General features: G+C 38.8%; 2 protein-coding genes across 3 annotated transcripts in view; one reads left to right on the forward strand and one right to left on the reverse strand.

The window, feature by feature from the left end:
• Nucleotides 1-5,529: 5,529 nt before the first annotated feature.
• On the forward strand, nt 5,530-8,017 carry PAO5 (polyamine oxidase 5). Its single transcript, XM_010263825.3, has one exon. It carries the CDS (start codon nt 5,836-5,838, stop codon nt 7,699-7,701), a length of 1,866 nt encoding a protein of 621 aa, XP_010262127.1. The 5' UTR covers nt 5,530-5,835; the 3' UTR covers nt 7,702-8,017.
• A 3,379-nt stretch (nt 8,018-11,396) lies between these two features.
• Nucleotides 11,397-13,062, reverse strand: part of LOC104600723 (uncharacterized) — a 29,544-nt gene continuing 27,878 nt past the window's right edge. Inside the window, exons 5-7 of one of the 2 annotated variants that reach the window (XM_088894023.1) lie at nt 12,079-12,206; nt 11,908-11,989; nt 11,397-11,776 (exon numbers count right to left, since the gene is read on the reverse strand). In XM_088894023.1, the coding sequence (XP_088750149.1) occupies nt 11,953-11,989; nt 12,079-12,206 (165 nt within the window). In that variant the 3' untranslated portion in view covers nt 11,397-11,776; nt 11,908-11,952. The other variant, XM_088894025.1, reaches the window with a different exon arrangement.

Genomic DNA, 13,062 nt, shown 5'->3' on the forward strand with positions numbered 1-13,062 from the left:
CCCAATAATATAACAAGATACTATGAATTTAAAATTTAAAACCGGTGTTTAAAGTTTAAAAGACTGAGTGTCAGAATTGGAGCATGGATATTGGGGAATGAAGAGTGGAGACCCGAACTTCATTTTCAGAGATGCCGGATTCATGTAGCAGAATATAACAAGACATTCTATGAAGTTGAAACAAGGCTTAGTTGAGAGTTGAGGGTTCTAATTATAATCTTATAAATATTATTAGTATCAATGTGCTATGATCAGATCAACCAGACCCACATAGTGGGTGTTTGCCTGTTTAGTATGGTTTCTTGTTTTTCTTTCAACCATTACATTTATGGTGGGGTAGCAGAATATAAAGCCCATCGGGCATTGGAACACCCCATGTATAACGTTTATTGGTTGCCTAGATCCCTTTGGCCTTTGCCCGACGGGAAGGTTGTCTCCTCTCTCCTATGGATCGAGCTGGGCCATGCTCAAAATCAAGTAAATTATAGGGCAACCATAGCTTTTCTTGGGTTTTCTCCAAATCCTATTCCGGTTGAGATATGAGCCAGCCAGCCTTGTCTGTGAAGAGGGCTACTGACCCAATTTCAGCCCTGGTTTGGCAACAGCTTTAAAGCATCGACCCACCTCAATCCAAGCCCACTTACTTGTATTGCAAGATGTTCATCAGCAAATTAAGTAGTAAAAAGCTAAAAAGTTGCATTGTTGCAAGAGTTGTCTTGTCAACGGAGTTTGCAAATTGAAATCTCTTGTTAAGATTGTAACTTCAGATCTCATGCTTAATAAGTACCCCCCCCCCCAAAAAAAAAAGATTGAACTCAGAACTTCTCTTCCGTCCACAACTGCAAATCCATGCAGGCAAATGAAGAATGCCACCAAAGTCAGACCAGATGATGCCATGATGGGGTCATGCATGTTTTCAAGTCTGGACATTCCAAACTTTGAGCTTTCCAGTTTGCTAATTGCTATCCATCCAAGCCAAGCCACAGGTAAGATGAACAGAAGCTGCTATAAGCATAAAGAAAAAGTTCTGTGGCTCAAGAACCAAATCGATTCGAATCCCGACCTAAATCCTTTACCCCCCTATATTCCTCTAACTCCGGCCACTAAAGTTAAACTAAATCATAACAATTCAATTGTGAAGAGGCAGTCAAAACTCAAAACTGAAAAGCCGGGATAGCCACTGACACATGAACAATTGTGAAGATATAATTTTGAAGCACAACTTTGGAAGGAAAGGATGACGCAAGAGACCTCTTTGATCCTTTGAAAAGTTGTGCAGTGATAAATATCTCTCTTTTCCCATTATTTTCATACTCAGTTGATCTAATCAACCACCAAAGGTCCAAAGCAAAACACAGTAAAGAAAGGGGGAATAACATTTACCTTCTAAGGCGCTTCTAGCTATACAGATTGTGATGTGACCTATTCCCAGTGAAGAAAGCCACAGGAGCTAAAGAAAATTTCCTCGAGAGACGATATGGAGAGACTGTTAGAATTTAGAAACTTAGGATTTGACGAATTTCCCCATAATGACTATGGTACTGTGAAGTGTGAACTACTCATCTATTATTGTATTAGTATTACTAAATTCTGTGTTAAAACTCCAAGCAATTAATGGCTGGTTCTGTAATTCAGGGTCCTGCTTTCCCTACCTAGTTCCTACAACTACAATAATGGCGTGGTTGGTGGGCTCTCTATCCTTAATAATGGGGTACCCCCTCCAGTACTCCACTATTGTTCTTACTCCAGAGAGCACCAGCACCTTACTTGAGAGTAACTCTCCAGCTGGGTACGTAGTTCAATTTTAACTATTTCTCAGAGTCTCAGGACTTCAATTATTGTCATGACTTTGTCTAATGAATCTTTTATGAATTTTGTATCGTGGTTTTAGACTTTTAGCTAAGGAAGACACTGTACATATCTGCACGGCCTTTGATGAAGATCTTGGAATCAGCCATTCAGCCCAGCCAAAAAGAGATGCAGTTCTGTTCTGGGTATTACAAATACAATATCATATGCTCAAAGGACACTTTATGTAAAGGAATAAAGGATGTGAGGTAGGCCTGTAATTATTTATACTTGTTGGTTTTTTTCGAGCCGGGTTAGTTGGGGTTTGCTTTAGTTTGTCAAACCGCGTTTTTTATTTTTTGTTGATATTTTTACAAGCTAAATGCTGTTCCAGACTTCCAGTTAAACCGGTAATAGGTGACCCAGCAGACTTCAATTCAATTCTCCCCAACCCCTACCCCTTGATCCCCTTCCCCCATTATGTCTATAAACGGCAACGGGCAGGTTTGGGGCAGGGCACCCTTTCTTAGGGACAAGAGAATCCTCAAATTTTTTTAAAAATAGATCAAATATTTTAGGGGTATTTTAAAAATGATATTATATAGAAATTGGATTATGGGATCCTAAAATTTTAGCAATTTGAGGAAAATTTAGAAGAATATTGAAAATTATAAAGTAATAATAAACTTAGAGGTATTTTAATAATTTATCATCGGATTCAAAGAATTATATGCAAACCCTACCCCAATATGGGGCAAAAATATTTTCCCCCATCCCCACCCCTTGTAGCCTAAGATGAGTTCGGATCTCCTACTCACAATAACCTTACCTATGCCTACCCACCCCTCATTACAGTTGTACATTGAGAACATCTCCCATGTTTGCATGTTATCATTCATGGGGAGATGTTCCCAAAGATGTATTTGATTGTAATACAAATACAAATATGTACTTCCCATAAATACTCTCTTTCCTGTTCAAAAATGCAAAGTATAACCCGTTTTTGTATTCTTCATGTTTGTTTGAGACGGCCCAAAACATGGGCCTTAAATTTTTGGTTAAATACATCAATTATTAAAGAGTACAAATTTGTTGTACTCTTCTCATAATACAAAGATGTCAGAAAAAACATTTTTCACATCTTAATCATTACGTTTTTGTATGGCAACCAAATGCTTAAAAATGCAAACCGAGATGCACAATTACCCTGGTTCAAAGTTTGTACCGCAAACAAACTCAGCCCAATATACAAATGTAGTGTCGTGGGTAGGATTCTAGTGGGAAGGAGATATGAATTGGTTTGAATTGAAAAAAAGCAAAAAAGCTTTCCCTAATCATGTGACGTATAAAGCTCACTTGGCTTAACACACTTGAAAGCGGATCATTTAGTACCGTACCGCAGCCTGAGGAATAGCCACAGCAAATATTTTATGGTGACGGCTTTTTGACCGAATATTCTGTTGTCCCTCTTTTAAACCCAAGATAAGCAATCAAGCGACGCCAAAAGCGTCATAAATGAGATGACATATGTTTATAGATAGCCCAATCCCATCAACCTTTCTTTTGCACATTTAACAGGCCACTACCGGACCATCCTTCTGTCCCTTTTAATTCTCTACTTGTCCACTTCTTACCCTTCTCTACCTTTGTAAATTAAAAATGCAATATTTGTTGTTAAATATACAGATTGTATCTGTTCATGGGCTGGGTTTTAAGTTCGGCTTTATACTATTTCATAATCGGGTTTTGGGCCGGGTCCATTCAATTTATTCAACCCTATATAATTTGATACAAGGCTTAAATGATTAGTATTGTTATATCAAGTTCAGTTCTGAATTGGTATAGACAGATACTGATTGCAGCTTTTGATACAACGTGTATTGCTTTTGTTAGGATAGGATCCTGACATGTGGCAACCAGGTATTGTTATATCTACAATCCACTACCACCAGGTAAATGGCTTTATCATTTTCTAAGAAGCTAGACATGTGGCAATTTCTGAAAAATTCCTGTTCAAGTCCACAATCCATTGTCAAGTTATAGCTCCCCACCATTCATACACATGACATACTCATTTTCTTGAAAAGCTAGACCCATAACCTATTATTACCATTTTCAATCAATTCCTAAAAAAATACAGAAAATACAAAAGTGGTTATCTACAATCACTTCTCCCTACATTCTATCAATCTTAGTTAATCATACACTCTATGTATCATAACAAAAAAGAAAACTATCAATATTTTAATAATTATTGAAAAACTATTTTTTGAAATAAATATTTCTTAAATTTTTAATAATTATTTAAAATATTAATAAATATAAATTTAACATTATTGATTCCATAGTGTAAAATTAACATTACTGATTCCCCGTACTTACTACAAGGTCATCCACTAGTATACACATTATGCTTGTAAACGATATCTCTTTTCTCTTGAAACTTCAAAGGTAACATGAATTATGGAAGACGGGACCAGCACCTCATGATCAGTTGATGATTGACACTGTTGAAATAATCATTTGAAACGAAATGTTCAAACGATTTTAATTTTAAAAATATACCATTCAATATTTCAGCAGTTTCATACTACTTACAATGTAACTTATTATTTTTTTTAATTTTTGAATTCTGAAAATAAAACAAAATCAGCTGGTTAGAAAATAATTTGGTTTTTAAAATAACCATATAAAATAACATGTTGTTGGCTATATGTTATTTATTCCCCTTTGAAACTGAAACATAAAACATGTTTTTAAACTCCTGTTTTAAGAAACGATTATTTTGGTATATGTTTGGCATTGATGCTGCTGTTGTGAAAACGGTGCTACTAATGTGTAGCTTGGAGTACCGTTTTCTCAAAAAAATAGTGCCTTTATTTTTGTTTGGAATCGTTGCTCCCAGGTAGGACGTTTCTTGGAGCAACAACAACTTTTTCTGTTTGGTACCATTGCTCCAGGAAACGTTTTAAGCACTGGTCCCATTATCCAGTGCCACATCAGTTTAATATCACTGCCCTGTTGGCAGCATCGAGCTGCAGCTCTAGGAAATGCCAAATTTGGCGTTGCTCCAAGCTATAGCTTCCCGATTTTCGAGATGTGGCTTGGAGAACAATTTTTTATGGAAAAACGGTTCCAAACAAATACCCATTTCCTGGAGCACCATTTTTTCCTATGTGATGCTGTTATTCCAAGAAACGAGAACGATGCCAAACAGCCCCTTGATGGCTTTTGTTTAACAATACATACCCATTCTGTGTTTTCATCCGATTGCTTGTTTAATCATGTCTTCTAGTATTAGATTCTTGTTTCCCCCATTCTAATTAATTAGTTAAGTCCAATGGACTTTGGTGCAAAGGGGCGTGGGCCTCACCTAAATAGGTTGAACACTTGAACACTTTATTGATGGTCTTTAAAACATGTGTATTGTTATTTGAATAAAAAATGAGAAATAAAACATTGCTCCAGAAGGTGTTTTTGTTCTTATGTTTCTGTTTGGTTGCAATGCAAATAAATTTGCACCGATGCAAAATTATGAAAGTACGAACAATTCAAGTGTAAATTCTGACCTATTTTTGTTTCAAATTTTAACTTATTTTGTTTGATTGAAGTACAAATGAAATAAATCTACATGAAACAGAATAAAGTAAAATTCAAAACAAAATTAAATAAGAATTTGCATATTTTTATATTTGCACTCCCATACATTTGTACTAGTGCAAATAAATTTACACTGCAACAAAACACAATCTATTAAGTAGCAATTTCCAAAACAAATGAAAACAAAAGCATTCAAATGACACCCCCTTAATTGCTGAACCATGACACGGCCATTGGAGTTGCTACTTTGAAAAAAAAAATTATCAAATGCTGACAATACCTTGGACTGGAGCCATTGTTAAGTTTGGAATCTCTTTAATATTCCGCTTTCAACAACAAAATTTTCAGCAGTCATCAAATAGTGGTGTTGGTGTGGTACTACTGTAATAGAATTCAAGAAAAGGAGAGCATCGTCTTTATTCGAAACATCTTCTAAATATATCGGAAATGGACGGCCCCTACATCTCTCACTATTTGCAACAGCATACCCACTCTCTCCTTATAAAATCCTCTTCTTTCTTACTTACTATCAGCCCTCTCCCTCTCTCTCTCTCTCTCCCCTTGGTTTTTGTTTTTCTTCAGAAACTAGCCAAAATGGTCGCCAAGAAGCCAAGAATTGTTATCATTGGAGCTGGTATGGCTGGGCTTACAGCTGCTAATCTGCTCTACAAAGCCACAAGATCCAAAGACCTGTTCGAGCTCTGCGTCGTCGAGGGTGGGACTAGAATTGGTGGGAGAATCCATACTTCTGAGTTTGGTGGTGACCGAATTGAAATGGGTGCAACATGGATTCATGGCATTGGTGGGAGTCCTGTTCACAAAATTGCCCAGGAAATCCAGGCCTTGCACTCCGAGCAGCCATGGGAGTGCATGGATGGCTCCTCCCAAGACCCAGTAACCATTGCCGAAGGTGGGTTGGAGCTCGATCCATCTCTCGTCGATACCATTTCCAGTCTTTACCGGAAGATGATGGATTTTGCTCAGGGGAAGTTGATTCAAGCCAACGACGAAGTTGATTATTACAGAATTGCAACCAAGGCTCTCCAAAATTGTAAGCGTAATGGCTGCTTGGCAGAGCTCAGTATTGGCTCTTTTCTTCGGCAGGCCCTTGATGCTTATTGGGCTCTGACAATTGAGGGAGAGGACGATAAAGAGTCCGGTAACTGGAGCCGGAAATTGCTTGAGGAAGCCATCTATGCAATGAATGAAAACACCGAAAGAACTTACACTTCGGCCGATGATCTGTTAAATCTTGACTTCAATGCAGAGAGTGAGTACCGTCAGTTCCCGGATGAAGAGATTACTATTGCTAAGGGATACTTGAGCATTATCGAATCGCTGGCTTCTGTCTTACCCGCTGGAGTGATCCAATTGGGTAGAAAAGTTAAGAAGATCGAATGGAAGCCGCAGGGTCTTCGATCTTCAGAGATAGACAACGGTTGTGACAGTAAGCCTGTGAAGCTGCACTTGGAAGATGGTTCTACCATGTCTGCTGATCATGTCATAGTAACTGTATCCTTGGGGGTGCTGAAAGCTGCAATTCGAGAAGACTCAGGTATGTTTAGTCCTCCCCTTCCCTCTTTCAAGGCGGAAGCAATTTCTAAGCTCGGATTCGGGGTCGTCAACAAGTTGTTTCTTCAACTTGATCATCAAACCCATGATCGACAAAGCGAGAATTCTGAAACATTTCCCTTCTTGCAAATGGTTTTCCACCGGCCTGATTCCGAGTTAAGGCACCGGAAGATCCCATGGTGGATGAGGAGGACAGCCTCTGTCTTCCCAATTTACAACAACTCCAGTGTTCTACTTTCATGGTTCGCGGGGGAAGAAGCTCTGGAGCTTGAGTGTCTCAAAGATGACGAGATTGTCAAAGGAGTTTCAGCCACAATCTCCAGTTTCTTATCAGATTCTCAACCTGGAAAGCAAGCAAATACTCATAAATGCAGCAACGGGCACGTCAACTCCGAGGAGACTTACAAAGCTCTGGGGAAAAAACCAAGTATCAGAAGCGTTCTGAAGAGTCAATGGGGAACCGATCCTTTGTTCATGGGTTCTTACAGTTATGTAGCAGTTGGGTCTAGTGGAAACGATTTTGATTCAATGGCAGAGCCACTGCCGAAAAGCAGCAGCAGCAATTGTGCATGTGCTGCTGCTGCTCCTCCTCCTCCACTTCAAATTCTATTTGCAGGCGAAGCAACACATAGAACCCATTATTCCACTACACATGGAGCTTATTTCAGTGGCATAAGGGAAGCCAATAGGGTGCTTCAACATTATCAGTGTGCTGGATTTTCGGATGCTTTGCACCATTGAAATTTGAAACACTAGAACTAGGATTACAGCTGGGATCTCTCTCTCTCTCTCAAATTCCTCCTACACCTCTTTCTAAGTGCTCTCCATAAAAGTGGGTAATATGGGTAAAAGAGTGAAAACAGAAGGTGGATGGGTACAATTTTTTTTAGAAGCAATATTTGTTTTGGGCTTTCTATTGTTTATTGTGTTTGGAAGTTGTTTTCTGGTTGATATCTTGATCTTCAAAGCAAACTGGGATGAGAATCGAGATTATGCTCTCATTGTATATTGGAAAGACAAAAAGAAAAAGAAGCAACAAGCAAGCTTTGGATCTGCATCTGCATCAGTTCTTTTCTTTAGCTAGTAGTTACCCTCTCCTATTTTCTGTTTGTTCAAATACTTGAGCTTTATTTTAATAAGATTAAATGGACAGGATCCGATAAAGCCGCTTCCTTTCCAGCGAGCCAACTATCAATCCAAGATACCCTATTGGTCACTACTCACTAGTGACAAACAAGTCGGGTCCTCCAGAATTCATGGTCCGGGTCCCACCTGCGATATCCAATCGGGTAATCCTTCACATTTCTATTGTGAAGGATGGCGACATAACAGGTGGTTAGGGTAATCTGGGTGTTTCATATATATTGGTGAAGAGAAATTAGAAATTCTGGGGTGGGACCCATAGAAAATAGAATGAATGAAAATTGAAAGGTCCCATTCCCTTCACTGCAAGACATGCATTGCTAGGCTGTTGGTAGACCGTGCTTATGGCCTACCTACCTTGCCACCACAACTTTTCTCTAACAGCTCAGATGTACTACAGTCTGAATGGCTGTCCACACACTGTTGATCCTTAGTTCGTCACGGAGTCCGCTTCCTCTATACACAACAGATGACTGGGCATCTCACTGTCTTTTAATTTAGGTCAAATATAATCATCATCAATGATCACCAACTTCCCGGTTGACGGATCAGGAGGAATACATCCCAATCCAATGGATACTAATCACTCCCTTTAATTCTATAATAATACAAATAATGAAGAAAAATGTTATGGAAAGCTTTTTATTAGAGATGTGCCGCATTTGTGAAAAATGTTATGTGCCCTAACCACTCCCTTTATAGTGTGTTACTTTACTTGGAAAGCTTTGATCAAATTAAATTTTAAAAATTCTCACAAAAATTTTGTAAAATTTTTTTTGTGAAATATTATCAAGAGTTTTGGGTGCAATTTAACCTTGTGGTGGCGCATTCACTCATATTTACTGCATGTTCAATCCAAATCTCAATCAGTTACTTTTCGTAAAATGAACAAAATATAATTACCATCAAGTTCAACCAATTACATCTTTTGCTGCAAGGCAAGGTGCAACAGATGCAAAAACTTGGAACAAAATTTACCACAATCTGCATTTCTCTCATTTTTATTCCCATGCATTTGTGTTCGTGAATATGAAGTCTGCACTGCAGACAAACTCGGTTTGGAATCAGTATAAATACAAATATGTATAGTGTAAATATATACAAAATATAAGATTCTGTTGTACTCTTTCCAAACTCAGCCTTAGGAGTTAGGAGAGATACAAAGAATAATATCAAGGTACCGTGTCTGCAAATATTGAGTCTAAGTTTTCAAAATGGGAATGGAATCCGCTCAACTAACACGTGTTTTGGGATGTTTTCATTCTCACCCAATCAAATCGCCTTCTCCCAGTTATTTGGTGACAGTCTCTCTCTCTCTCTCTCTCTCTCTCTCAGCATCTTGTGTGAGAGAATGAGACTATATATATCTTCTATTAATGCCTTAGCGTGGGCTTTAAGCATAATATCCTGTATGAATGATTGAGACAAAAAACATAACCTGTCCCCCTTTTGTCCACACCTGGAATCAACAGACCAGCATCCAGCAAAGCTCAAAGCTGATGCTGGTGGTGGTGGAGGATGTCAGTGTCCCCTCTCTCCATTCAAAGTAGGAGAATAGAGTGCAGAGGTGAATCCCCAGATTGAAAATCAATTCATCATGTGACACCCAAACAGGGCCTTAAAAACTTATCAACAAAAATTTGCCCAAGATTCTAAAACCAAGGTGGAAATGCGATGCAATCCAAATGCATCCGCCAAACAATGTTCCATGTGTGCGGTGTAAGATAAACTAGTACCCGATACAAGTCTGTACCGCTGACATAGCTGTCGACATGTATATGCAAATCATGAAGAATCATTGTAGTCCTAGTAAAAACTGTGAATCCCAAAAATCTGGTTCTTCCATCTTTTCCCCATCTCTCTCTCTCTCTCTCTATTATTAATGTATCATTCTCTTTTGCATATGACAATGTAGGGTTAAACCCCCGGGGAAGCATATTTTGGATAGAAGAGGAGAGAGAGAGAGAGCAGTGAGTGGTCAAATCAAAGAGCTGTTCAGGGACGCTCTATTATTGTCATCTTGGCAGAGCCCTGCGGGAGCCAGAGGCAGGGGCAGGGGCAGGGGTAGAGGCAGAGCCACCCCCCAAGACACTGGGAGTGGGGGCCAACCCAAATGCTGTCTCTTACTGCCTCTTTGTGCTCCAATTACCCCCTGATCATTGTTGCATATCAGCAACCAATCTGGCATCACGTCCTTTTCTGATTCAGCACCCTTGTCCTAAAACAAATTTCAAATCAATTAGATTGAAAGAATCTTCTCCTCTGTCCCACCTGCTTTTCCCCACCTACTACTACTGCTTCCATCTCTCCCTGCCCTGCCCTGATCAATCACCTTATGACTTACTTTTTGGCTCCCTCACAGAAAAGAAAATAAAAATATTGGTGTTGCTGCTGCTTGGTACTTACTGCTTACTGGCCATTCAACAACCGAGAGCTTTGGCATGGTAACTTGCCCTAGAGTGGGCTTACCTGACTCACAAACTTCATTGCTAGTGAGGTAAGCCTACTATCATATCACTCTGTATTATACATCTAGTCTTTTATTTTTTTGGGCAGAAGTATGATACATCTACTTGGACTAGGACTCTGCCCTACTTGGTTCAAAGAACAAAAAAAAAAAGCAAGCGAAAGGTATCAGGCATTCCATTGCAAGCATCACCCTGCTTTGTAATCTTAAACACAATATAGGTGGCGCCTACCAGGAAAAAGAGGGGAGGAAAATTTTAAAAGAGAAAAGCATATGTGCCTCACAAAGAAGAGAAGACAGCTGATTTAACCATACCATATCATCGAATAGGTATCAGGCATTCCATTGCAAGCCCTCCTCCAATGAGAAGAACCTATGGCATGTCTCGAAATCGGTGCCAAGGAATCTAGATATCTCCTTATAGATTTCTAGGTCTTGCACTAGGCCATCCCCCGATCTCTGAACTGAGAGTGATGATTGCTCTCTCTCTCTCTCTCATACTCCATGTAGGAAACCATCCTCTTACCTATTACGAAGTCAAATCAATGACATCCACAATAATTCAAAACTTGACATCAATTTTCCTTTTCCTTTTTTTTTCTGTTTTCTTTTCTCTTTTTAAACTTATCCTTCCATCATTCCTGACAAAGAAACTAAATTAGATGGAACGACAAACCAATGGTCAGTAGTGACTGAACCCAAGGTTTATTATTTAATGATCAACTTCACACCTTTTAATGAAGAAAGAAAAAGGATTAGGTATGGAGAAGGGTTAAATATGGTGTATGAGGCGCCCGGCAATTGAAAAATCCAAAACCAGACAGAATGACAATCTTTCAAATTCACTTTTATATAGGCAAGTTAAGTCCCCTATGGCCTTATCAATAAAAAAGAAAAATGTCAAGCTTCCACAACCTCAATAGCAATAAAAGAAGACAGCATCTGTCTGAGACTATGGAGTATGGGGGGTCATCTAAGACCCCGTGTCTAGAGTTGGTGATGACTTTTGGAGTTTAGCATTGGTCACCAGACTTACCACCACTCTTTAATCAGCCCCTTCATTGTTAAAGAGAGATGCCAAATTTCTGAACATGGTATATTAGTATTGGGATTGTAGTAATTGAGACTGGCCTGTTTTCTTCTGAAGGTTGGTTTTTCATGCCATGTCAATATGCAGCCAAAATGTTGTCGTCACAGCGGGAAAACCTAAAGAAATATTATCAAGGCATAGATCTCATAAATAAAAAATGAAAAAAAGCTACCCATAAAGGACGCATGCAGTCAAAAAATCCTGCATCCGTACAAAACTTTGGGCTTCGGGTTTTTGATATATGTACTGCTTAGTGAACCAGGATGAGCGTCAGTCGACAAATGAACGGCCATTAGCTTGTACATGATCTCAGCTTTCCATTTCTTTGCCTGCATCAGTACGGGACATATGGCTAGTGAGTCAGGCTTATAGAATGAAAAAATCGAAAAAGGGTTTCTGTTCACCATTGTTTACCTACCAAAATGAATCTTTCTTTTCTTGTGCTAATAACTCTTCAAACGAGATGTAAGCAAATTCTGCGTCCGTGCTTTCTACTAGCTGGTCAGAAGCAGCCTTCAACTCCATGTGGGCACCAATTTCAAGCATCTTCAAAGGGAGAGAAAGTGAGCTAGACATCAGGAGGATCACAGTCAAGGGTAACTTGGTTTTGACTAGTTGTGTACCCTAAAAGAGAGTGGATGAACAGTACTACGTCTAATCCACTTGTTTAGCACACTGAAAAATGGAATAAGCCAGTCACATCGCACATAAAACTCAATTTAGTGGGTTGTGACTTGTGACGTTTTTTATTGAAGATAAAAAGAAAAGCCTATAATTGACCCATAACGTGCCAACAGAACAAATCTTGCAACCATTCTTTCTTTCTTTGTTTCTTTTTTTTTTGGGTGGGGGGCGGTAGTAGAAAGCCAGTTTTTCAACTAAAAGGCTTTTTTCTTAATAAGCGCTGAAATAAGCATAGAAAGTGGAAGGCAAAAAAGCTAACTTAGAAGAGTCCCATTATGGTACAAAAAATGCATGATACCTAAAAAACTGATAACCAATCAACTGGTAAAATCATCAAAATTCACCTGGGGTTCTCTGATCGGCCAAAGTTCCTCTAGTGTCATACCTTTCCAGCATCATAGAAATTCCAGTTTAAAAACATCTTAAATCCAGGGTATTATATAGGCATATATAAAATTTTAGGGGTAAATTAATCACCCACATGACCTATGCTACATCATTCAGCAAATAAGTGGTGATTTACTGAAATTTTAAATGGGATGCCTAAATTTAGAATATTTTCTGAATTAGCTGCATATTTTGCAGTTATCAAACACCATCCAGAATCAGCTGCAAATTTTGCAGATTAAAGAATCCAAAAGAACAATATGTTCAGCTTGGATGCCAAGTCAACATCCTGTGATTAATCCTCATGGTCTATAGGAAATTCCTTTGAACA

The sequence above is a fragment of the Nelumbo nucifera genome, chromosome 8 (assembly GCF_055504915.1).
Source record: "Nelumbo nucifera cultivar China Antique chromosome 8, China Antique-T2T, whole genome shotgun sequence".
NCBI lineage: Eukaryota > Viridiplantae > Streptophyta > Magnoliopsida > Proteales > Nelumbonaceae > Nelumbo > Nelumbo nucifera.